Source organism: Aquila chrysaetos, chromosome 6 (assembly GCF_900496995.4).
Source record: "Aquila chrysaetos chrysaetos chromosome 6, bAquChr1.4, whole genome shotgun sequence".
In the NCBI taxonomy this organism is placed as follows: Eukaryota; Metazoa; Chordata; class Aves; order Accipitriformes; family Accipitridae; genus Aquila; species Aquila chrysaetos.
Window position 1 is genome coordinate 3310936 of NC_044009.1, and position 24914 is coordinate 3335849.

Genomic DNA, 24914 nt, shown 5'->3' on the forward strand with positions numbered 1-24914 from the left:
AAAAAGCAGTTATCTGAAAGCAGCACGGAGTTGGTCTTCTTTTCCCCTTGGCAGTCTCAGATGTCAAGAACAAATGGTAGGAAGATGCCTACAGTCACCGTCAATGATTTTTATTGAGACAAGACTGCGTATTGTGTAGTGCGCTTGGCAAACCTCCATCACATATCCACAACAGTCCTTTCAGACATGGCTGTATCTCACAGAGCTGCTATTCTCCTGGGCCAACTGTAGCATCCAAATCTGAAAGGAAAAAAAAAGAACACACTGAATTAGGGAAAAAAAGATGGCACTGAAACCACCTGAAAGCACTTAATCTGTGGTCTTCATTTCCCACCTGGGCTCCCTCCCCACTGGCACAGACAGCTCCACAGCCAGCACTATCAGAAAAAGCACCACTGGAGAGGGCCAGCACCAGGAAGCAGCAGCTGCCTTTTCAAGGCTACGCCAAGTGCTCAGAACTACATTCAAGCTCCTTGCACCGCTCTTTGGTGCTTCCCTTCCCCTTCTGTCTTCTTTAAGCCCCAGTGTGTGCACTGCTGCTGCACAGGAGAGCATGCTCTAAGCCCACCTGTAGGAAGTCTGTGGTCTGGCTGAGACAAGGCAGCCTGGAGAAGGTCTGCAGTGTGGTGCAAAGTCCTCTGTATCCACATTTCACAAGTGCTGGATTAATCAGAGACAGATTAATCCTTGCAGCTTTAAATACCTGCTATTCCTAGCAGGGACGTCAAAATTCCATGACATCCATTTGCTATCTTCTGCAAATTTGCCAACCCCCCCCCCCCTTTTTTTTTCCCTAAGCTAGAAAACTTCAATAGTTTAGATGAGATGCTGTTAAATTAAGAGAGCCACCATATAAGCAAAAGGATGATCTGTTCTCCAGTCTGTACAATCCTCTCATAAATACCAAGGGAGAAGCGAGGGAACAGAAGTGGATCTGTAGACACCTAGATACCACAGACAATCTGGTCTTTAAACATGGTTAGGGACAGAACAAGCATTTATGAGAACTGAAAGTATCATTCATGTGAGATCTCAAAGTCATTGTCAACAGAACTTCTCTTTTACTACCCTGCAAGTAAGAGGAGGAAATCTACTAGGAAAAAAACAAAATACACAATTTTTTTCCATAGCAACTGCTGTAAACACCTCTACAGTCCAGGGCATTCACTGTGATGTGGGTGTCAATGAATAACACTGTGAGCCATAGGTCAGATGGCACATAAAGGAAGACTGTGGGTGTTACTACTCCCTTCAGTATTAGATCTGACTCCTACAAAAAGAACGCCATTCCCTGCATTCACCTACCTGCTTCATCATATTCCACTGATTTTAGAAAGAGTCCAGATGGCGGAGCCATGGCATTTGGTGGAAAAGCCCGTGAATCTTTTATTTCCAGTAAATTCTTTATATGAAGAGGCGTTAACTTTCCCTGGCCGACTGCAACTAAAGCCCCAACCATTCTTCGGACCTGGAAAACCAGAGAACACAGCTTAGGAGCTGCCCTTGTAAAACTTAAAGAGGTTAGGAAATTCTGTCCAGAGTCCTACACTTGGGCTATCACCAGTATTATAGCAGCCCTCAGTTACCATTGATGGCGAGTCAAGTTAGAAACCTAATCAGAGAGTTCAGTGCCTGTCACTCAGGAAGGAACGATATCACCATGATTTCTTAATATAAGCCTGCTCCTGAATATAGGTACATCATTATTATTAAACCCATAGTTCCTAGAAAGCCTAATTTCTGGTGTTCCTCTACCGCTCCTAGTACCATCAGTTCCTAGTACCATCAGTGCCATGCACTTTGCTCCTAGTCCAGCTGGGTATTAAGAAAGAAGCAAGCATCTCCCCACATAAAGAATGCTTTGACCCTTGTTTTAGGTGCCACTGAAGTATCCCAAGTCATGCCCCAGACTCACTCACGAGGGTTCAAGCCAGTCCTGGCTGCCCTTTGTATGCCTTTGGTATCACATACCTTCAGGGAGCATTTCCAGTGCTCACTTTATTTCTTGGGAAAGATCGTACTCCCTTAGTCCCCGAGCACGCCCCAGCAGTCACAGTCACCCCACAGCCTACGGAGGAAAGGTGTTCTTTCCACTTTTAGCAGGGATTCCAAGGGCTGCCTAGGTTCTGCACTGATCGAGGTGACATGACAACATGCAGCAGCTAAGCTTGTCTGCAACACGCAGAGGCACAGCATCTTCTAGTGACCAAAGCTGGTGGTAGGGAAGGGAAAAGAACTAGCAAAATTACCTTGCTTCCTCTAAGTCTTCCCTCCCTACAACTAAAGGCATTAGTAAGAATGAGATGAGGACCTGTAATATAATGACCTCCAGCTACACAACACTGCCTTGGAGCAAGGCTTGGTCTCGTCACACGTGGGAAGCAAGCTGAGCAGAGGATGGTTTCCATTTCAGAAACAGCAGCAGCACCCACACGTCCGTCTGTGGCAGGAAGCTCACATGCTTGCTGGGAGAGCTGAGCTCACAGGTGGTTCTTAATACATAAGCAACACTGTTTGCAGGTGGGGGACTACGTAGGGGCTTGCTTCTCTCTCAGAAAGCCAAAAAGTAAGAGGAAAAAAAACCAACTAAGCAGGACAGCCCATAAGACAACACCCGCCCAGTGCAGCAAACTGGTATTTCAAACACCTCCGCATGTCACAGCTTCCCTTCCCTCCCCTCCACACTCAGCAATTCCAGACCTAGTTAGCACAAATTTCACACCACAATGCTCACCTCCTGTGTGAACACCCCTCACACTTCAGCATCCCTTTGGCTAAAGGGCACTCTTTCCTTCTATATCCCTAGAAGACATGCTGTTCCAGGAGGGCCGAGACTTGTATCTGCCAATGACACCTGCACACCAAAAGCTAGCTCCCTATGGCTAGCTATCTCTTACATCCCTGTGTGGTGGCTAAATTTCTCTCCACCCCTTTCACGAGCTGAAGGCATCCTTCTGAAGGCAGAGTACTGCCCACTAATCTTCCTGGTACTTCTTATGTCAAGGCAGCCGCATGAAGCTGCTGTTGAGGAATAACTGACAAGTAAGAGCCCCTCAACTCGTGCCAGAAGTACTCTCAGCAAGGCACTCTTAGAGACACTTTTATCCAGAGACTAGTATACAGGCAATTACCTACTTCCCATAGGCATCAAGAAAGCTTGAGCAAGAAACATCTGGGGACGGTTCAGGGAAACTTCTATTTCCCTGGGGAAACAAAGGACGAAACAGACAAGGGCCGTCCTTTTCAGACTTTTTGTTCAGCAAGAGATAAATCTCAAGGAAAGCTAGGCCCTGTCCCAGTGCTCCTGGAGAAAACAGGCTTGTGTGAACAGTCCCATCGTGAGAAATGCCTCTCCGAGGGGAAAAATAGCACAACGCAATGAACTTAACCAGCTTGGTGGTGTCCAGCAAGGCAGGAGCTGAACCCCCTTCCAGAAGCTGCCAGCACTTTGCTTGGGCTTGCCTATACTCATTTTCACAGGAGAGCTCACGCAGCCTAAGGGAACATGCCACAGATTTTCTGGGTCCGAGTCTTATCTGACATAGAGGAGCCGCACTGAAACCCAGCCCTTGCAATGGGCTGATCCTAAGCCACTGCACTTTCACCATTTCCTAGTCACTCTTCTCTGTCCACACTGGAAGAACTGTCCTCCAGTCTCAAATTTTACAGGCAACAGCAGTACCAGCCCATGTGGGGGAAACTGGTCAAGCAGACACTGTCCTGTCTGATTCACCTTCTCATGCTGCTGCCAGAACACATCCCCACGTGTGCAGGCATGATTAGTCATTTGGCCTAAATAAACATTCATTCTATTCATGACCTTTCAAAGCACACCAAGCTCTCCAAAAACTTAAATGTAGTGCTGTGATGAAGCATTGGTCAAGTTTCTGATCCATTAACATTTACAAAAGAATAAACCAAAGCCCACTAAGCAACCTGATCGTGTTTATTACCATTAAGAAGAAAGGTCCAACAAGCCAAGACATATTTATCCAAAGGCAAGCGCTGTCTCTCCTTATGCGCTCTGATCTTAAACTGCACTGTGGAGTGCCAAGAGCCTGCCTTTAAGCAGATGGCACAGAGAAGCAGCACAGATCCTTGGCATATGTTATTTTATCCATCCCTCACTAGAGGTCATTGTATGCTGTGACTTTAGCTTTGATGTCTCCACACTTGGAGTTAGCTAGTGTAAATGCAGACTAATGGTTCGCATCTGAAATAGCCATGTGCTTGGTGTCTTCCCCCTTCTGCATGCTGTTCCACAAAAATACATACATACAGCTTCTGGGGCTGTTCAAGCCTTTTCTCTAATAAAACCATCCAGATGTCAATACTTATCATAGCAGCTATACGAGATATGAGGTCCATCTAGCCTAGTCTCCTCTTTATGATGGAGGGCAGAAGATGCTCAGGTAGAAGAGTGCAAGTTCAGCACGTACAGCCTGTTCCTGCTTCACTACTGCCTGTCACTTCGCTGTAAGGCAGCTGCTGTGAACAAGGTTCAGGGAGGGCATTAGGCTGAACTGAGTATTAGGGTAACTGTTCTCTCTGCACAACGTCACTAAGTAGCATTTCCGTTCTAATGCACTAAATGGGTTACCAGCATTTTCTCCTTGTCACAAGAGCATCTGATGAAGCAAATCCCTGCTGTATATCAAGCCCTTCTCAAGCATGTTGCTGTTCTTCCCTTGCTGATATCCAGACACCCACTGTCAGTGAGCTTACAGAGCATTACTTGGCACAGGATAAAAACAAATTTGGTTTGTCAAAACAGAATAACAAATAGCTGCTTGCTGTTCCCACAAAACACCCCCTCTCTCCTCCAAAAAACAAGCCCTTTCTTGCCTGTTCTCTGTCTCCAGTGCGACCATGGCCAGGATAGACAGACTGAGAACAGCCAACTCTTTCCTAATGAGGTGATCCATTAAGTTGTGGAGAGAGCTGTCTCCCCTGAGGATAGCAGCAAAAACCCCACTGGAGTTATTTCAAAGAAAACCCAGTGGAGGCTAGACAGCATGGCAGAGGGAAAAGATCCTGCAGTTATGCCTGCATAGCTGAATCAGGTCTTCCCATCTCTCCTTTGTGCAACACTGAGAATTACTTCATGCTCCAAAGCCAGAAAGTAAAATTCCAGGCAGTCTTTGCTGGGCCCAGTGCCATTCAGCAGAGCAAGAACATATGTCTGTTGGTTTTTACCACTCAGACTGCAAGGACAAAGATTGCGGAAAACAAAACTTTCCATCCTCCCACACGATTCTGTGACTTTGGACATATATTTTAGACACAAACTTAAGAGATTCTGGTTCTACTGGATCAAAGAAAGAATACAGAACCTTTCTTCTCTGACGCTAGGTCCCTGTGTGTGTCACGCAGCTGTAACACCAGCTCTGCAACACAGATGGCACTACGCAAGGACGCAACATTGCTAAACTGATCAATAGTTGCAGTGATAGCAGCACTTTGGTTTTTGGAGGCAAAGTGTGTGCTGAACACAGCACCAAACAGTACCTGTCGGTAAAGAAATGATCTGCTCCTGAACTTCAACTCCCAAAACTCCAGTCCCCTAAAGAAAGGAACAACAAAAAAAAAAAGTGTTTAAAATCACATTTCAAATGGCTTTCTTACCCACAGAAGTATATACCACAGGTGAATGCAAGTAGAATGAGTAAGAAGCTGCACAGCCCCCAATTAACCTGAAACAGCATCATGAGCTTTCAAACACCAGACTGCTCATTTGCTACTCAGATGCAGACATTTTCCAGGGTAAAACAGTTCCTGCCTGTTTTGTATGTACCTAGTTTTATGGGGCACGATATTCCTTTTGCCTTACACCTAAGTATATAACCATTCAAATAAAAGGGCAACATAAAACAAGATGCAACTCAGCAGTCTGCTAAAGGTACTACTGATTTGAGGAATACAGCCCGATGCCTCCTGGAGAAAGGAAGAAACAACCAACCATAGCAAAGCAACTCTACCATTTCATTTGGAGCTGGCTTGAGAGAGTCATGTGGTCCTTACAGGCTTTGCAGAATGAATTTCAACACTCTGCAATGCCTGCTGCAACATTCACATGCTACTGGAAAGGCCAGGACAAGCAAGTCAGGACACAGACATGCCTGAGGAATTCAGCTGCAGCATCAGAACACAGGTAATGGCAGACAAGGAAGCACTCCAGGCTAAGAGTGAGCAGAGCAGGAAACGGCAGATGAATATTTGGGGATGGATGGATGCTACTAAGCAAAAAGACATCCTTTCCCCTCACCAAATCTGTCTGTTCATTTAGATACCATTTTCCAGAACGTTTTATTGTAGTAACCAATATTCCTTATCAGAACTCTACTGAGGCTAACTATTCCAACACTTCACTGACACTCGCATCCTCTGCTAAATCTTTACAAGTTGCTTTCTAAATATTTTTATGTTTTTGCTGATGTTCCAAGTACCAGCTCTAACACTAAAACCCAAAGCAAACCCATTCTCAGGAATAGTCCTGTGGGGAAGAACCTGTATGCACATTTCCTTCCTACAAATAAAAAAAAAATCTGATATGCATATTAGACATACATAAAAACAAACTCACACATGTGTATCATACATCAGATATGCCAACTGAGCACAAAAATGAGCAGGTTTTCACTTCAGGACCTGCATCCCCAAACTTCCATGCTACCAAGCAATCCTAGAAGTCACTTTGATAACAGCAACAATAACATAACAATAAAAACTAAACAAACTCACTAACAGTTTATAAGTGCTCCGGTTATCCCATAGCATTCCTACAGCAAAAAGAGGCAGAGCTTACCTTGCATAATCCAGAAAAGCAGATATTTACATGCAAACCCTCTCCTCTCCTCCCCTGCAATGAGCCCAGTAACCAGGTAGCAAAGGGCTATGGAGATTTGAATCAGCTGTGAGAAAAGCACAGCTGCAACATATTTGGCTGGAGGGTTCACAGGGACAGGCTGGGTTTGCTGGAAAACCTGAATATCAAGGAAGGGGCTGCCCACTCCCTGGGAGAGGAGACAGCTCTTGCGAGCCATAGAAGAAAGGTGAAGAAGGGACATCATGATTCACAGGCCCACGCAGGGCATCAGGGCAGGGCTAGCAGGAAGAGAAACTGTGAAACAGTCATTGTAGGGAGCAGCCACAAGCTGTTTTCTCACTGGATTTACAGATAAATCACTGCTTTTAGCCCTCCCTGTCGTATATGTTGGCATATGCAAAGGCAGCTCCTGCCCCCAGATTCCTCTTTATGTCAGGAAATGACAATCTTTCTATCACTTACGTACGGTCTGCTCTCCCCCCAGCTCAATGCACATGGCACACAGACATGTGTGTTGCTACACACATGCACAAATACCCAGCACATCGAGGTCATAATTCAGCTCAGCTCTTTAGCAAAGCACAAGAGAATTTTTTCAAATAGGGGCAAATCCCACTCTCATCAAATTGCATGCACCTTCTTTAGCCAGGATTCTCCTGTCTCAGTTATCTTGACAAGATATATTAAGCTACAAAAGATGGGTTGAGATACGCAGGAGAAGTATCTTGTAGACGCTGAAAGCCAGCAAGGTAATTTTCTTTAAGAGGGAAACTTTGTTTTTCTTGTCAATCTCACAGATAATTTTGCTTACCAGCAAAAAAAAATCCAGCTGTCTTTTTCCACTTGGCAGCAGAAGCCAGCACCTTGCAATGACTAATACGTATTCTGCTCGAAAACAGGTGACAGAGCCATCACTCCTTAGGAATAAGTGATGGGGCTAAGTCTCTGAACACATCCTTACTTAGCATTCAAAAGCATTTTGTATGGATGGGACACTAACTCCACTTCCACTGTTGCTGAGCAACTGAGTTTGATGGAAGGAATCATTTTAACAGTTAGCCTTTTAAACAGACAAACAGTCAATTCAGAAGATTGGTTTAAGTTCAGAAAGGAAGGAAAGAATGAGAAAGAAAAGCTGCATTATTTGACTAAGAGACCACCGTTTATCATTCTACAGATTCCTCCCTCTGAAACAGAAAATAAACCTCCTTAGATTAGGCTAAAAAAAAAAAAAAAATTAAAAAAAAAAAACTATTTATAAGCTTTTACTGCTATCCCAGGCCTTTCACTGCAGGAGCAGTTCATCCTGCTACTGCAGTGAAGAAATACACATGCACTTCAAGCATATATGCTGTCTTATTTACAGAATGGGCAAACAAATGCTAAGCTCCATGACTGCAACTGTTCCCATAGGGAAAGTTCTACAGATTAAAACTAACTAGGACACTGTAATTAAAAAAACCTGAACAAACAAACAAACAAAAAAAAACCCCAACACCACCTAGCCTGTCACAAAGACCCAAACCCCACAACTTTTTTCTCTAGATCAGAAAACTCATGGTCATGATTATTACTAACAACATATTCTAAGAGAGTTAAATGCCATTTTGATGCATGGAAACTAGGCTTCTCAAAGCCATCCCCTTCAGCCTAAATATTCATTAAATCAATTAATATCAACACATTATAAAAATGACTCGCTATAAAACACAAGTTTGGCTGCCTGTGTCGCCAAAAGCAAAAATATTCCATCAGCAACTAGCTTGATGCTTTTGATCCAGTTTTTAGGTTTGTTCGCTCTCTCATGAGCTGTTTTTGGCCTCATGTGGGATGGGTTTATGCAGCAAGTTATGCAAAGAATGGCAATTTCCCTTTTTTGCATTAAAATCAAAGATGTAAAAGAAGAGCTGATTCGTATTAAATCTTAGATCAGTCAGCTGACAACAGCAGGTCTGGATTTGGAAGGTAACCTGGTCCATATACACTTACAGGTGATCTCGACAAGACTATTAACAGTTATTTTCAGGTTAGCTCAGGACTCCGCCACTTAAAATGCTACTCCTCATAAAGGACAAGATAATCTTGTGGATGAAGCATTTCACTGTTACTTGTGTCCCTAAGCATAACCCCACTTGACGGAGGGAAGCCAAGCTCTCCATTCAACAATGGCAACCCAGTAATAAACAACAGGAATGCAGCCACATGACAGCACCCATTTTCCCCTCCAGCCTTCCTTTTCCCATGGGAATGGTGTTTCTTAGCTGCAAGAAGGTGGGAAGTAACCATTTACATCTGGCACTAACTGCCCATGTCTTCGCGCCTGGAAGTGCCATACCCAACTGCGTGACTCTTTGTTAACTTGGCTATGTATTGACAGGCACCAACGCTGAGCAGGAAAAGCAGGAATTGGAGAAGATGGGAGGAACTGAAAGACCAGTGTTACTCAGAGCATACAGATCTCTCTGTTTTTTCAGCTCCCTTTCAGTTTTTATCTTACGCTACTGCTGGCAAAATACACCATTCTAAGACACAGGGAAAGAAACAGTGGGCTATTTGCAAACCGCAGTGAGGCTCTACCAAAGCTTGGAGCATGGCACTTATTGTTACAGACAGCTCAGTAGGTATTAAAATCTAACGGAGGGTTGTCAGGGAAAACTACAAAGAAAAGGGTTTTCTCCTAACCAGAAAACAGGAAAATGTGGTTTGGAGACAGACAACAGCAAGGTTTGCTTTCAAGCTGAAACACAACAGCCATGTATCTGTGAAAGAAGCCGGCAGGAAAGCAAAAGCCATGTTCAGATGATAAATACCCATGATCTTTCTGGGAAAAAAAAAAAAAAAAATCAGTTTCTGCTAGAGAGAGAATACATCCAGCCACTTAATTTCAATACTTGCAAGACCTGGTCCTGAAAGAACCTGACACTCAACAATCTTTTGTTTATGTAACAACTGAGGAATATTGGACTTTCCTTCATCAACATCCCCTGGGAAGACAGTAGGAGTTACTGGTGTGAACTGAGAAGATCTGCATAGCTACAGCAGTGACCTAGGTGTTGGGTGGGGTTTTCTTCCTTCTATTTGCAGCCTTTAAGCAAAGCTAGGATAGCAGCGGGGGGGGAAAGAAAAATCTCATCCCCTGGCAGAGCTGGTCTTTAGCAACCAAAATGAGAGCAAATGCTGGAAGCACCTCATAGGAATTACTCTGTGCCAGATTCCATACACCAGTTTATAACATCCTGCCTTTTAATGTACAAAAAACTGGACCAGTTTCCCTGCCCTCATTCCTGCCCATCTTTCTCCCTGAGGACATTTGGGAGGAGAGGGAAAGAAATGTCCTTTCCAAGCTGTCACTAGGCAGAACCCTGCTGACACCATCACAGGACTGTGAAGGCAATGCACAGCAAACAGGAGGTCAATTCTCAAAGCAGTGCTGGAAAGCAGCTTTCCAGGCAAAGTAAGCGCTAGCTGATCAGAGCAGCTCCTCAGCTGAGTATCTAGGCTCTCACCTGTGTTCATAGTGGTGGGACAGAAAACCAGAAGAAGGTCGGATGTCTGCCTGGAGGAGGGTTCTGACTGGAGACTGAAAAGGCGTTTCAGAGTTAAGTGAGCGAAAGGTGCTGAAGTCGTGGGTTCCCAGCAGGAACTGTGCTGCATCCTGCATGGCAGGCACATTCAGGTAGCTGAAATTAAACACGCAGAGCATAAGGAAAGGAGCATCAGGTGGGACAAGTATGTTAGGTGGGTCAAAGTCCAATTAACTGATGAGAGGTTTAAACCTGGTACACAGATTTAACATTGCAGCGTTGTGGAAACACATTTTGCAAGATGGAGTTTGTCTTGTAATGGCTCAAACCACAAACCAAGATGCCAAGTGACCTGAGGTCTGAAGGTATTCAAAACCCCAGGCTAGATGAAGGGTTGGCAGGCACATGCTTTTATACAAACCTTTATCCTGCTGTGCTTCTTATAACGGTTTAATTCAAATAACTTTATTCAACTTGCTGGCTAGAGCATAGGGCAAGAGAACCAAAATCCTTTGCAGTATCTGGATCTTATAAACTGAAAAAGATGTTGCCAGGTAAGAAAATATCAAACACTATGATGGTTTTCCAAGCCTTAGATTTGCAACAGCCAGAAGATGAAATTAGGAAGTAACAGAAATGGAACGAGTGAGCAAACTGTCAGACATGAAGCCAGTGTAAACCCAAGGTGGAGATACAGAAGAAAGGGCCAAGGGTAAAACTCAGAATGTCGTGTGTCATTCAGATTTCTTCATTTGAAGTATCTAGGTCTGTTCAAAATAGTCTCAAGCAAAGGAATTTAGACAGATTTACTGATGTATTTGCTGAACAGATGCTTATTTTTATTCTATTTTTGTAAATTTCTCCTAAGAAAAGCCTGAGGAAGCATACGTGATCTAAGGCTTAAGTTTTTCAGGTCTCAATAGAAGTAAAAATGTTTCTGAAGAGAACAAACAAACAAACAAAAAATCGAAGATTTTCCAACATCATTAAATTTTTTCACTGTGTTCAAGAAAAATGACTAGCACTTACCGAATCCTGGTCACACTGAGAAGCACTGATGACAGCCAGTAGGCAATTCAGATGCCTATAGAAGTTTAATGTTGTATTACGTGTTTTACATACCAGATGTGCTCGGTAGCGTACACACTAGGAGCTTCTCCACTACTAGCAGTCCAAATATCCCACCTTTTAGTAAGACACCTCCCATTCAGAATTTGTAATATGCTCACCCTAGCCTTTATGTGGTATTGCCATTTGAGAAAATTAACTGCAGTGTCTGGACTAAACTAAATGCTATTTCGTAAAGCCCGAGATCAAGGCACATAAGGCACATCACATCTAATTTTACAATTTCATATTTATTTTTCCCTTCCACAGCCCACAGAAAACAAAGTCAGCAATTTAATGTTAGGACAATGTCATCTTCATTCCTCTGCTAGGACAACTGAGATTGCACTTTTTTCCATTACCCACAATTTTTATTCCAATAGCGGCGATGAAATAACCACAACTGACTACAAACCTGTTTTTCTATATTGTGGAAAACTCCAGTTTTCTTGAATGCATGTTTATCTCAGTACAACATAAACTAAAAGGACAATAACAAATTATCTTCTGGGTTTTGTTTGTTTTTTTCCTCACCCACTGTTTATCATGGGTTTTTTTGGTTTTGTTGGTGTTTTGTTTGTTTGGGTTTTTTTAATGGTACTGAATTTGGTTTTCTTCCCTTGCATATACAAGCACTGATTTGTTATGACTCAGTGGCTACTCCAAGATGACAAGTGAATACTGAGCTAGATACACTGGTTTGTTATTGTAGGGCTGCTCAGAGTCATTGGCTCTCACTATTCAAACATACAAGCACTCGGACAGGGAATGAGAGAGCAGATTTACATGCAGTCCCAACCAGAAATAGGACTACTGGGGAGGGGGGGGGGAGAATTCTCAGCCTTCATTCTTGCCTGCCTGTATGGTCACACCTAAAACTCTCAGATCTGCTGCACAATGCATTTCTGCCTGTCTGCATCATATCAGAGCACTGCTCCTTCAGCCAGCTGTCCAAATGGGTTTGCTGTATGAATTGGCAAGGTCATCTGAGGAAATGCTCATTACTTCCATAGGGAGGGACACAGAAAGTTGTTGATGGACTCTACCCAGAGTCATTGAGTATTTCAATAGTGCTAAGCATATTTATCACAGGTACAACTGACAGTACAATTAAAAAGAACTGCAAGTCTCAGTGAACATAACTCAGTGCAGTTGCACCGATTTCAAGAGGGAAATCTTGTCAATACAACTGGGGAATCTGGTCTCACATGTGGAAGTTAACCCCTCCCTGCTTCCCGCAAAAGCCAACCGTTTCCAGAGTATCGATGAGGTAGCTCCCCAGGGAGCTTTAATGGAACATACTTACCCTCCAGCAGGAGCCCAGCAGAGATCCCTTTCGAACACTGGTATTTCAGAATAATGAGTGCAGCCCATCAACAGACGATAAATGTAGGTTCTTGACAGCGCAGAGAAGCGTGCATGGAAGCTATTGGTCACTCGATAGGCATTCAAAATGCTGTTAGGACAGAAGAGAATGAGTGAAATGGAGAAAGATGTCATGCACTAATTCAAAAACTTTTGCCTGGTCACCATGGAGATGTGAACTGAAACATGCAATGGATTCTGAGAAACTGCACTTACAATTAATTAAATATCATTCTCTCTGGACAGCCAATGGTTAACCAGTGACCAAGGATTTGCACCTGTAGGCTGCTGCAGGCATCTGTCAACTAGAAGGCGGCAGAAGAGCCTTGGCATCACCCCTGTCATCAAATACACAGTGAAACTGAGTTTGGGTCATCTATCAACACATTTTGGGGACGCTCACACCATCACAAGAGGCTAAGTCCTTCAGTTGAGAAATGGCAACCGATAGTGTGTGTTCTTGGCTGTCCAGTGAAACCAAACACCTCACCCAGCCCATCAAATTGTACTGCATATTTGGCTGAGGGCTCCTGTGTTCCTAGCCATGCTTAAGGTAAGAGGCAGCAATTTCCCAATGCAAGCTGACTCCCTCCATCTCCAGCTGAGGAGCACACCTTACAAACACCATACCGTTCTGCTTTTGCAGAACCATGGTCCCAAATGCGAGTTGGAAGAACTCCCCCAACAACAGATACCTCTGTGCTGTCACAGGCAGCTCACTGTAGCAGATGGAAATAGTTGAAACTAGGTCACTTCCCTCCCACCTCCCCCCACAACCTCCAAGACAAATAGGACTTTGCTGCAGCAATGAAAATAAAGGTGCATCCCACCAGCACCTAGATTGAAAACATCTGCAAACAGCAGAATGCTGCATGCAGGACACCTCCTGGGAACCCTCACATTTCATATGTGCAGAAAATGGCTTTTGGGAATGTTCACGTCTACTTGTCTTCCACTGATTCCGGGCAGTTAACTCAAGAAGCAGCTTTCTAGGCAGCCAATCTCCCCCATCTTCTTCTATAAGCAACAGGGAGAAAATTGCCTTGTTTCTCTAAGCCAATGCCACCATTACCATCAAACACAGACAGCTTGGTAGCCAGGAGGGAGGGTATGAAGGCTGTCAGAGAGGAAAACACCCTTCTCTCTGCAAGGGAGAAAACAGAGCTTCCCTCCCTTTCTACACCTCCCCCAAAGCATTACCATTGCTTTGAAAATGTCAGCAGCAGTTTTTACTGGATTTGAATTTCCCTTATCCCAGAGTACTGGCTACTCACCACTGCAGGGAGCATGCAGCAAGGAGTCACTATTACACAGGCATAATCTCTCTGCAGGTGTTACTTTAGAGGATAACTCTCCTTAGAAGGTAGTTTTTCTCCTGCTGCGTCCCCTTCTGTCTTTGGAGTTTGGCACAGTGAGGAGAAGGGACCCAGGGCAACCAAAAAATACGATACCATTTGAGACCAAGTAATAGACAAACCTATATATTTACTTTAAAAAGGCTAGTGCTTCAGGGATTTTTGCCAGCTCAAGTGCCTCTAGCTCACATCCCTTGACTGCAAAGGCTCAGACCACAGAAGAAGAAATTAAAGCTGAGCCACAGGCCTCCACAAAGATTTGCAATAACAAGCCCAGGAGATTGCTCCACTGCTATAAACTCTCAGTAGAAATGCAAAGTACATCCTCCAGGCCTGCAACGGAGTTTGAACCCAGGACCTCCAGCCTCTTCTAAACACAGTAACATAATTATTACATTTATTTTCCTCTGTCTACATGCCTCCACAAGTATTTCATCTATCTTCAGCTTCTCTCATTAACACTTATGTGATTTTTATTAAATAACCATCCTTTTACTCCCTCCGATAGAGTGATTCTTTCAGAAAAGCCTATTTATGCTCACATGATTCTTCAATGCAGGCATCCTCTCCTGCCTCTCCTAGCAGATGCAATTGCTACCATACACTCTTTCCAGCTAGGAATGTCTTCCCAGCATTTATTCCAGCAGCTACATTTCAGACCTTGTTAAGAACCCATTTTTTGAAAGACTGTTGGTAAATAAAAGCTTATGATATTCTTAACCTTTTCAACAGAGCCTGAATTTCAGAGGAGGTTGAAGGAAAAAAAGCCTGAAGACATCTAACTAGAAATGGCAATGTATCAGATACAAAGATGTCCTCCAGAAGTACATCCTTCTCTCTCCACTGACAACAGAAACTAAATGCCACCTTGCAGGAGGTGGGAGCAATCCCAGCTCTGTCTTGTTGTCACTCAGACAGCTTTTATTGTGCACTTACAAAACTGAAACCACATAGGTGTGAGTCTACTGTATTACCATCCCTACTTAAGGGACAGCAAAGTCCTCCTAAAGTTACCCCATCTATGAAATACACTCTGATCTTTGTGGACAAGATCCTTTCAAATATGCTTTGCAAATCTAAAAGACATATCAGTTGATAGAAGAGACCCATCATGCTACAAAGAAGGTTATTATTGCTGATAATACAGTCAGCCAGCTTGGAATCTTGTTTCCCTTCCAAGCTCTATCAACAATAATGTATTCTCACAAAGATCCCTCTCTCCATCACCCCCTGCTTGCAACCACATGAAAGTGCTGAGTTTTCTCTTTAGCATTAGGAGAGAATTCTTCTTGGCAAAGTAATATTTACAGAGGGAAGGGATGGTTGCTGAATACGCTTACACTCATGCCCATCACCAAGCTCCTTAATGGAAAGCAGCTGAACCATTTTTAAAAGGTTCAGCCCAAGGGAGGAAGGAGAAGTAGAGCTGACTGCTTCCTGATAAACTCAAATTCTCTAACTGACCAAGACTGTATTGCATTCTGTCAGAAGGTATCACCTCCCAATACATACCTGTCACATCTTAGTGCGAGACAAAAAACTTTCCTGTCTGTGAGATCCCACTGCTGCCTCCTTTTGGAGATGCTCTCTAACTTAAAACTTTCTTCAGCAGCAATCCTGTTTCCTCTTGGACTGATTAGTCAAGGTATCACAAAGCTAGCTGTAACTATCTATCTGTATGACTACTAGTATTGAAAGTGGCCGGGTCACAACAGTAGTTTTAGCTCTCTAGGACAACTTACTCCATTAAAGCTAGACAACACAACTCACAAGTTACAAGCTTGAACTCAGGGCAGAGAGACTAAGATTCAGTGGCTGGTGACGCATAGAACAGACGGATTATTGCAGTGGTACCCTCTGGCTGTAAAATCAGCTAGTTTTGACTCCCAAACAACTGCTTTAGTCTTTTAAGCAAGGAAATTAAAACTACGACCTACTTCATGTTCCCCATTACTGCTAGAACATCCAGAAAGGATTTGATTTCCAGGGTGTATAGATTCTGACCTAGTTTTCAGTCTGAGCAAAACCAACAACCAAAACCCTGCATAAGTCAAATTCTATTTCAGAATTTTTTTTTTTTTAATTGACACAGCAGTCTGAAAAGAAATCATCTCCAGCCCCACCCCACAGCAGCTGCATTAGACTCTTTACACATATGTCAAAGAACGTGAAAGCTACCAAGGGACAGTAACTCACAGATGTTAACCATGCAACTTAGCTAGCTTGAGAGAGAGATTTGCTTTGTGTTCTGGCCTCTCACCGCAGAGGAATCTAGCTGCTACTTTAAGAGGCCAATGGAGGAACTGGATTTGTAAATGCAAAACTGTCAATCCTGTATTATCATGCTAATATTGAATCTCAGGTTTGGGATGCATGATCTGACTTGTTACTGGATGGCTGTCCGTGGGCTGTGTAGTAAAGTAGTGAAATCAGTATTTCCTTTTCTTTCAGGTACCCACTTTGAAACCTTTGCTTTCTGAGAAAGACTCAACCAACTCTGCAAACTGCTAAAACACATTTTTGCAAATAAGAGGTGAGGGGGGAGAGAAATTTCCCTTACAGATTTCTGGGGACTGACAGTCATGCATTTCTAATGGCAGCCACACTCTATATAAAGCCCAAGCAGCATAACAGTCATTTCACGCTGCCCTTAGACTGAGCTCACCCACTCCAAGACATTGCAAGAGTGTCTCATGGAGGGACAGCAACAGCTAAGCTAACGTGGACAGACAGAAGACTCTTAGGATCAAAGGGGAAAAGCGGTGTGGCCTTTTGCTGTTCCCAAAACTGTCTGAGGGCTCCCAAAGGTACTGTAAACATCCAGGGAAAAAGGTCAGTTAAAACAATATAATAAACAGCCACTAACAGGAACTATGTGCCTCTAGTAATAAGGCATGCTCAGTGCCTTCCTGCCCTCCTTCCTGAGCTCAGATTCCAAGGATTTTACTTCCTCTTTGCCTTCACCCTCTGATGGCTCACATCTGTGGATTAGCTGCCTATCTCCACTGCCAACCAGAGGCAGGCAAACTGCTCACTTGCTTCTAAAAGAGTGGCAGACACCTTGGGAGAGTCTGATCCTGGGGGCATAGTTTCCAGAGGTACTGAACGCCCACCAGCGTAGTCAAAGCTAGAGAAGACTCTGCCACTTGGGATTGCTTTCCTCGGGTTCCTTCCTTTGCTTAAGGTTTGAGTGTTTGCAATGTGCTTTGAAAAAGTCAAAACAGCTGATTGAATTGCAGATCAGCACCTTCTGCAGAGCATGCCACACCTTCAACCGACTGGTACTAACTCACTCTTCACTTTATACAGCATGTGGACCATGCATGAAAGACCTCCTGGAGAAAATTAACACCATCATTCATCCCTCCCTCCCTCAGACCCCAAACTATTTGAGCACCTGCACATTTAGAGCTGGATTCACTGTTCCCCAAGCCCTGAAGAACTAGAATCCTCCCTTGCAAATCCAAGAACAGATGCAAGTATGATGTCAGTCCTCAAATCCCAGGTCTTGCTATGTCAGCATTTGGGTCAGGCCCTGTTTTACAAAGAGATTAGAAAATAAAGCAGACTGGGTGAAGCGGGAAGGGGGAAGTATACTTCATAGTAATGTTGCTATTCTTACAACAATCCCTTCATTGGGGTGGGGAGGGATGTGCCTTTTTGTCCTGGGCCCTTGCTCTGGCATGGGGAATTTGCCTTCATAATCTTCCTTTATGTTCATGCCACCAGACATCAGAAAGACTGCAGTAACATGAAACAGAGCAACCTTGGCCTCTGAGTAATTACCAATTGGCATCTTCCATCAAAGTTCTTTTGCTCACCTAAATACCTCCTATAAATTACCCATCTTCTTGCACAACACTCTGAAGTGCTTTGACACACTCTTCAGTGGGGTACCGCACCGGCATTCAAGTCCTATTGTGCCAAATGCTGTATAGACAGTCTGTGCCTTGAAGAGTTTTTAGTTTATGCAAATAAGACAAAGTAACACAAGAAAGAATAGAGCGCAGCAAAGCAGCTGCTGGCAAATGGCATGTTGATTCTATGACATAGCACAGATTTGGCTTTTGGTCTAAAAACCCCAATGTTTCATTCAATTTACACTTTATCCATAAAAACGCACCTGTGTCTGGGGAAGAACAGAGAAACTGTTTGACAGCTGACAGAGAAACTGCACAACAGCTTGGGAAAAAAAGCAAAGAACATGAAATTCAATCCACTTTTTGAAAAATTCACAGGGTGTAGTAATTACTTATGTAATTGATGCAAATTCCTAACAGAAACTGTTGGTTTTACGACCATTTTTTTCTGCCTTTCAGGGTAGGCATTTAGACTTAGGTCTCATGCAAAATAAGCTCACTCGGAAATTCTGCAAGAAGTAATAACTCTAACAAGAAGAAAGAAGAAAATAGGAAGAGGAAATGCCTGTTCTGCTCTCTGTAGACTGTTGTATCGAGTACCTCACTACATTCATATGCGACTCTCCCTACTCATTAACAGTTGTGTATAGTATGAAAAGGACTTTATCTATCCCATTGAGTAAAATATCAAGTCTTGCTACAAAAATATTAAACCGGAGCTTTTGATGTAACTTCTCTAAACTGCGTCAAATGGTAGCCTTGGTCTAGAAGGCTGATCACATGGGAAGGGAGGAGTAGACTATGCTAACACTAACAGCAATTTTGTTTGCTTGTTCTTCACCTTTTTGCAAAGATATAGGTGAGAGGCAATACTGCAGCCAAGTTTTTGCTAAGTGCTAATTCAATAAACAAAGAAAGTTAGGGCATTTGGCGAATAAAGCAGCACTGAAAGTTAACATACTAATGTTCTGGCTCATCTGTGAGACTAGAGTCATTCCAGTGGATTCAATACTTATGTGATGACCCCAGCCTCACAACTCCTCTTGTCTTAGGGGTACCAGCATAGATGATCTCCTAAGAACAACAATGGTGGAACAAGACTGATCTTTAATGTGCCAAGGGTCTGGCAGCAGCAGAAATACACGTGCAAGGGAGTGGTTTGCCAACACATATAACAGGGGAAAATATATCTTGTGGGTTAAGATGGGAGATCATTGCTGCATTTCTTCCTTTCTACAAGGGCAAAATAAAAATTTTGAATTGCCACCAACTCACCGGATTGGCTCAGGCTTCAGGTGGTAATTAAGAGAATAGATGAGCCGTTTCTCATTAAAAGCTGGCTTCCCCGGTGCCCTCTGGATGTCAAGGTGAGCAGAGTTGCAGAGTGCATGGACGCCAGCATCTGTTCGGCTGGAGATGCAGAACTTGATGGGAACAACGGGTTTTAGGTTCTGCGCTGCCTTCTGAAAGCCAACACAAGATGGATTCATGAATAGCTGACTCGCTTTGAGCTAGCTAGGAAAAAACATCCTCCTCCTTGCTAACCACATGTCTCCTTATTGCTCACACAGAGAAGTAATTGAGAGTTTTACTGTGGGCTGCAAAGAAAGGGATGGAGAGGAGCCTGTTTGGGGGACTTCTCCTAGCACCAGTGGCTTTTCACCTTTTGTCCTGAAATCACCTCAAACAGAATATCCAAAACGCCATGCGAGCTTCCTTACGTGTAAAAAGTAAAGCAAAAAAAATTAATCTCCCTATCCTTTGCTTTATATCATTGAGAGAGTGGGAAAGAGGACAGAGAATTACCCATTTAAACCCAGACACCACCCGTGCAATTTACTGCTAAGAACTGGACTCAGATTGCTTTAGCTGCTCTTAAAGAGCTGCAGAACCCAGCCCTTAAAGGGATGGAAACAGCACGCAGGGATGTCTTGAATGACATCAGCCAAGACGCCTGAAGGAGCTCAGGCTGCATCCTTTGCTTCCAGTGCAGGTCAGAATGGTGTAAAACAACTGTGGCTTATTGCTGCAGGCAGAAGTTCTTTTCCATCCACAACGGGAGCACAGCTACTGAGGGCAACATGCTTCCATTAAGTGTTGGGAGCTGAGGAGAAGCCAGGGGACCAGATGAGTAGTAGCATAGCACTGATGTAATGCATTTATTAGTCCCACTGAGAAATATAAATATAAACAGACCTAAGAATCAAGACACAGCTTTCATAAAACACACCAGTAGTTGAGGAGCTAACACTGAGCTATCCCAGCAGGTGCAAATAACCACAGGACAAACACACACCACCAGCAGTCACAAGATGGGATTTCCTTACATTCACTGCTTCCACAGTTGCATTAATGCAGGACTTGGCTAATCCTCAAGAGTACTGTTTTATTCAGGAGCTAGAGTTGCCTTAATATTCAGGCAATACCTCATTCACACTAAGACCTCTGCCATAGCAAGACTAAAGCAGAAAACGACAAACAATATTTACACCATCACAGAGTCCAAGTTTTACAGTCAGAGTTCAAGCTTATTGGAGCCAAAAGGCCCTAAAATTACACTGCAGCCGAGATGCACTTTAAAAATTAGTTAGCAAACTGTATTGCAACAAGCTGAAACTTACTTTTCTTAATGCAAGGGGAAGGACAGCAATTGACATCCTCTAAGTTCTGCATATGGATTTTGGCACAGATTTGTTGCAGAATCCACCTGTGGCTAGGATTGTTGTTTCCCTTTCCCAACTGTTCCTCCCCACACAGCTGGCTTTTATCCCCTCCCTGTTTCTGCCTTGCCATTCTGCCCACTGACAAAGGGCTGGAAAACAACTGGGTGAATTACTACAGGTTTCTGCTGAGAAAGTAAATAAAACCCTGCTAAATGAATCATTAATATGGTGTCTTTTAATCAAGGTGCACACACAAGAGAGAGAGCAAAAGAGATGCTAACACGGTTAATTAGATGCTATATACTTAAGGGTCTGTCTAGACTGGCCTAAGTTTAGCAAAGCCAGGGTGGGTTTCGGTAAGGGACAAACACTGGTAGGTCAGGAAGTTACTGGAATACCAACGTTTCTAATGCAATGTTAAGAGCATACTAGGTCCTACCTACAGGAAGGTTTTAAAGTAGGTTGCTGGAGCACTGCAAAATACAACTTTTTTCTTTGTGAGGACAGGCCCTTAGACAGAAAATCCAATGTAATTTGTTACAGGGAATGAGTAAAGCATATCTGAAAGACTGAAAAACAACAACAACAAAAAACAGAAAACCAGATGAATGACTAGAAATTTCCTTCTCTTTCCCATCCCCGCTCCTGAGCAGTGAACCCAGCAGAGGTCTTTATTAGATATTAATTTGGTACCAAGAGTCAATAAAGCTTGAACTGCTGACTCACAAACACTTTCCAGACTCCTACTATTTAAGCAGACAGGATTCTGGGCTCTCAGAAACATAACGTTAAAATGCAGAGGGAGGCAAGGAAAAAAATGTAACCAAGCTGCAGGGGAAGGCCTGGGAAACAGAACAAAAATGACCCTAGCCTTTTCCCCTTCCTAATCCTTCTATTTGGAGTTCACATGTGGTTACAATTAACAATGAAAATCTTTATTTATCACCCTTAAGCACAGAGAACCAGACAGAAATTAAATAGTTTTCTGCAGTAGACCTTGGCCTGTGCCTCAGCAATTTGTCTTAAAGCAGAAGCTGCATTTTAAGAGCGCAGTTTCTGCAAAGATATGTTTGGGTTTTGCAGGCTCCTCCCTTCCTCCACCCTCTTCTCCCTCTCCTTTCTCACCAGGCAAAAACCAGCCAGTGGGAACATAGTTGACTGGGGAGAGAGGGAGAGAGAGAACAGGAGAGAACATGGAAAATATCCTCCTTTCTTGTTATGGGCTTGAAGAAGTTTGGATGCAGCACTCCTTTGGATCCCACACTGCATCTCATTTCAATCACTGCATCTAACAAAGCTGGATAATAAGAACACTGTTTGGATCTCTTCTCCTCTGCCAGCAGGAGTTGAGCCCTACTGGAGAGGAACAGAGGATTGCTGACTCTAAGGCAAATCTGGTTGTTTCCCCTGCTCAGGTCAGCCAATGAATCCACAAAGGTGCAGGACTGAATGACAGGTTCAACAAATGGTATTTTCACAGCTGCCATTCTCCAGCACAATTTTCTCACAGGCACACCTCTCTGGAGAGATGACTGAAGGATATATGTGCTGGGCATCCAAGCTGGAATGTGACCACCATCAACAACAAATCTCAGTTTGTGAAAGCTTTGTTTGTGGATTCTTCCTCCAGCCTAACAGGCATGCAGCTGATAATATACTATCAACTGCTGCCTCCAGTTTCAATTTTAGTATTTCACTTATATCCCATCCTAATTAATCTCCTTAAAAAAGAGAATTTCTATACTGCTGAACTTCTTTGCAGGCAATTCAGAAATGACCCCTTCACCTATACAAATGTCTCATATCTGTACCATCCAGACGTCCTTTGAGCCTATAGGCACCCGATGGGTTTCCTCCTCTGGTTCCTGTATACTTTAATCTGTTAATATCACCCACACTGAATTTCAGAAAAGACCTATTATTTACATTTAGTAATTGCTTGGATAGCAACCAGTGTTTCCTGCCCTTTCAGAAAAAACAAGCCCCTAGAACAAGCAGGCCTTTCATCTGAAAAACTCAAAAGCCTTTACTGCTATTAATCCAGATCCCTAGCCTGTTGGGTATCATCTATGGATTCCTATGGGGGGAAACTGAGGCAGAAGTTAAGCACTTTACCCATGGGCACCCAGCTAAAAAGCAATATAGAAGATGCAGGAATAAAGGAGCTGGGTTGTCCTCCCATGTGCTCTCAGTTCACAGGTCTCTGCTCCCTTCTTTAAGCCACAGAGCATGCAAATACCCTTCTTTTTAGCAGGTGTTACAAACACTGAAATCTTGGCTTGACACCTGCTGGAGACCTTTCATTGAGCCAGATCTCATCCATTTTCATTTAACCTTTACTTCCCGAGACATGGTCTTTCCAGACAACCATATTCCTGGAGCAGCAACAAGCATCCCAGGGTCTGAGTTTATACCTTGAACACTCTGCATACCAGTGATGCAGGGGAAAGTATTACTTGCATTTAGTAGGTCTGTTCTGATAACAGGTTTCATTCACTAAGCAATTCCATATTTTGAATCATATTGAAATTTCCACTGTTGTGTGCCAGAATGATATGAATCCACATTCCAGATTGCTATTATTACTCACAGCTCAGTTCTCTTCTCACTCTGTACAAATGCTGGAGAGGCAAGATGAAGAACAGGCCCATTAATGTACACCACCTATGGCAGGGAAGCAAAAACTCATCCACTTCTCACCCTGAAGTCTAAATAAAAAAATCCTCAAGATACTCACCCATCTATCTCTACAGAGTGTCTGGGAACCATGAAAGGAACCTGTGAAATCAATTGTGGATGGGCATGTCCAAGAGAAACTATGCATTAGGAATGTTTTGGAAACATAAGTGTCTATTTCTCTTTCACAGCAGCTGGATTGCTTACTGGTTTTATCATGCACAATGGCATTAGTTGCACAGACACAAGGGATTGCACTGCATTGCCAGGGACACTGCACAATTTCTAAGTTGCTGTGTTCTAATAAATAATAACATGCAAGCTTCTGGTTGCAAGTCATCACAGCCTTGCTGACTCAATGGGTGCTATGTCAACTGAAACTAATTAAAAATCTAACTCATTTTTAGTGGAATAGATAAAAGTTGAAGTGAAAGCCAGGAAGAAAAAGCTGAGAAAGTAGCTTCTGCTAGAAGAAAGGGTTTCCAAAGCAACCTCCTATGCCACTGAAATTATCATCCAAACAGGGGTTGAAGATGATAGCTCTCTCTGTCCATTTTCCATTCTTTCTCCCTTTTTTTCTGGCGGAGGTGGGGGGTGGAGGGCAGGAGGTTGTACCAAAGCTGCCTTGCATAGTAAGGAGTTTGTGTATGTTCTCTTTCTCTCCTCTCCTACTCCCCCTTTTCCTTTCATGAGGAATAATATCTGGCCTTAGCACAAGGCTGCTGGCCAAAACAGAGCTTCGTGTGGGGACGATTAGTTTTGGGCAGCGTTCACCAGCACAATGGGAAACAGCACACTCAGGAGATGGTTCAAACCAAACATGAAAGGGAACTCAGTTCTGTAGATCCTACCAGGCCTTGCATATGGTGCCCATTAGTACAAGCAACAGCTACTCACTTCAGCAAAAGGTGCTACACAGCAGGAGATCTTCCTTTATAGCAGGGACATTGGTAAGAATTGAGACTAGAGCATGAAGTCCTGCATCTTGTAAGATTTCACAAGGAACTGGAGGGAGCCAAGTCACGCGACTCAAACTTCCCCATCTGGGGAAGCAAGGTCTGGAATTTTGTTTTGGACCCATCACCAGAAAGCTGGGCTTCCAAGGGCTTCACAACAAATACGTTGTCTCCAAGAAAGAAAGTGTTGTCTGCAAAGCTCATCCCCCTCAAAGATATATTAAAAGCTCCTTCAAATACCCACATCTGTCCTCAAACTAAAACAAGTCTCCATTTCCTCCAGGTAATCACATAGCAGTACTGAGGACTACAAAAGCTTCCATGTCCTGTATGATAGATACAGTGCTTTACAGTGACAAAGGGTTACAGACAGACAGGCCTTCTACTCAGCCCCAGTCCAGCAATTTTACCTTATCATAGAGAGGGCTGCAGTACACACACACACACAAAACAGCCTGTTACACTTTTAATGACACAGTTGTTGAAACACAAGGTCTACACCTCACAGGTTATTTACTTGCTTGTAACTGCAAACAAATGTCTGAACATATTTAGAATACAATAAGGATCTCGTTACAGATT

The 24914-nt window shown here is 43.4% G+C and overlaps 1 protein-coding gene across 5 annotated transcripts in view; it reads right to left on the minus strand.

The window, feature by feature from the left end:
* Nucleotides 1-94: 94 nt before the first annotated feature.
* Nucleotides 95-24914, minus strand: part of PUSL1 (pseudouridine synthase like 1) — a 30785-nt gene continuing 5965 nt past the window's right edge. For all 5 annotated transcript variants that reach the window (XM_030017363.2, XM_030017361.1, XM_030017359.2 and 2 more), the window contains 6 exons: nt 19313-19500; nt 12764-12913; nt 10333-10506; nt 5509-5563; nt 1306-1468; nt 95-240 (listed from right to left, as the gene is read on the minus strand). In XM_030017363.2, the coding sequence (XP_029873223.1) occupies nt 209-240; nt 1306-1468; nt 5509-5563; nt 10333-10506; nt 12764-12913; nt 19313-19500 (762 nt within the window). In that variant the 3' untranslated portion in view covers nt 95-208. The remainder of the gene's footprint in view (nt 241-1305; nt 1469-5508; nt 5564-10332; nt 10507-12763; nt 12914-19312; nt 19501-24914) is intronic.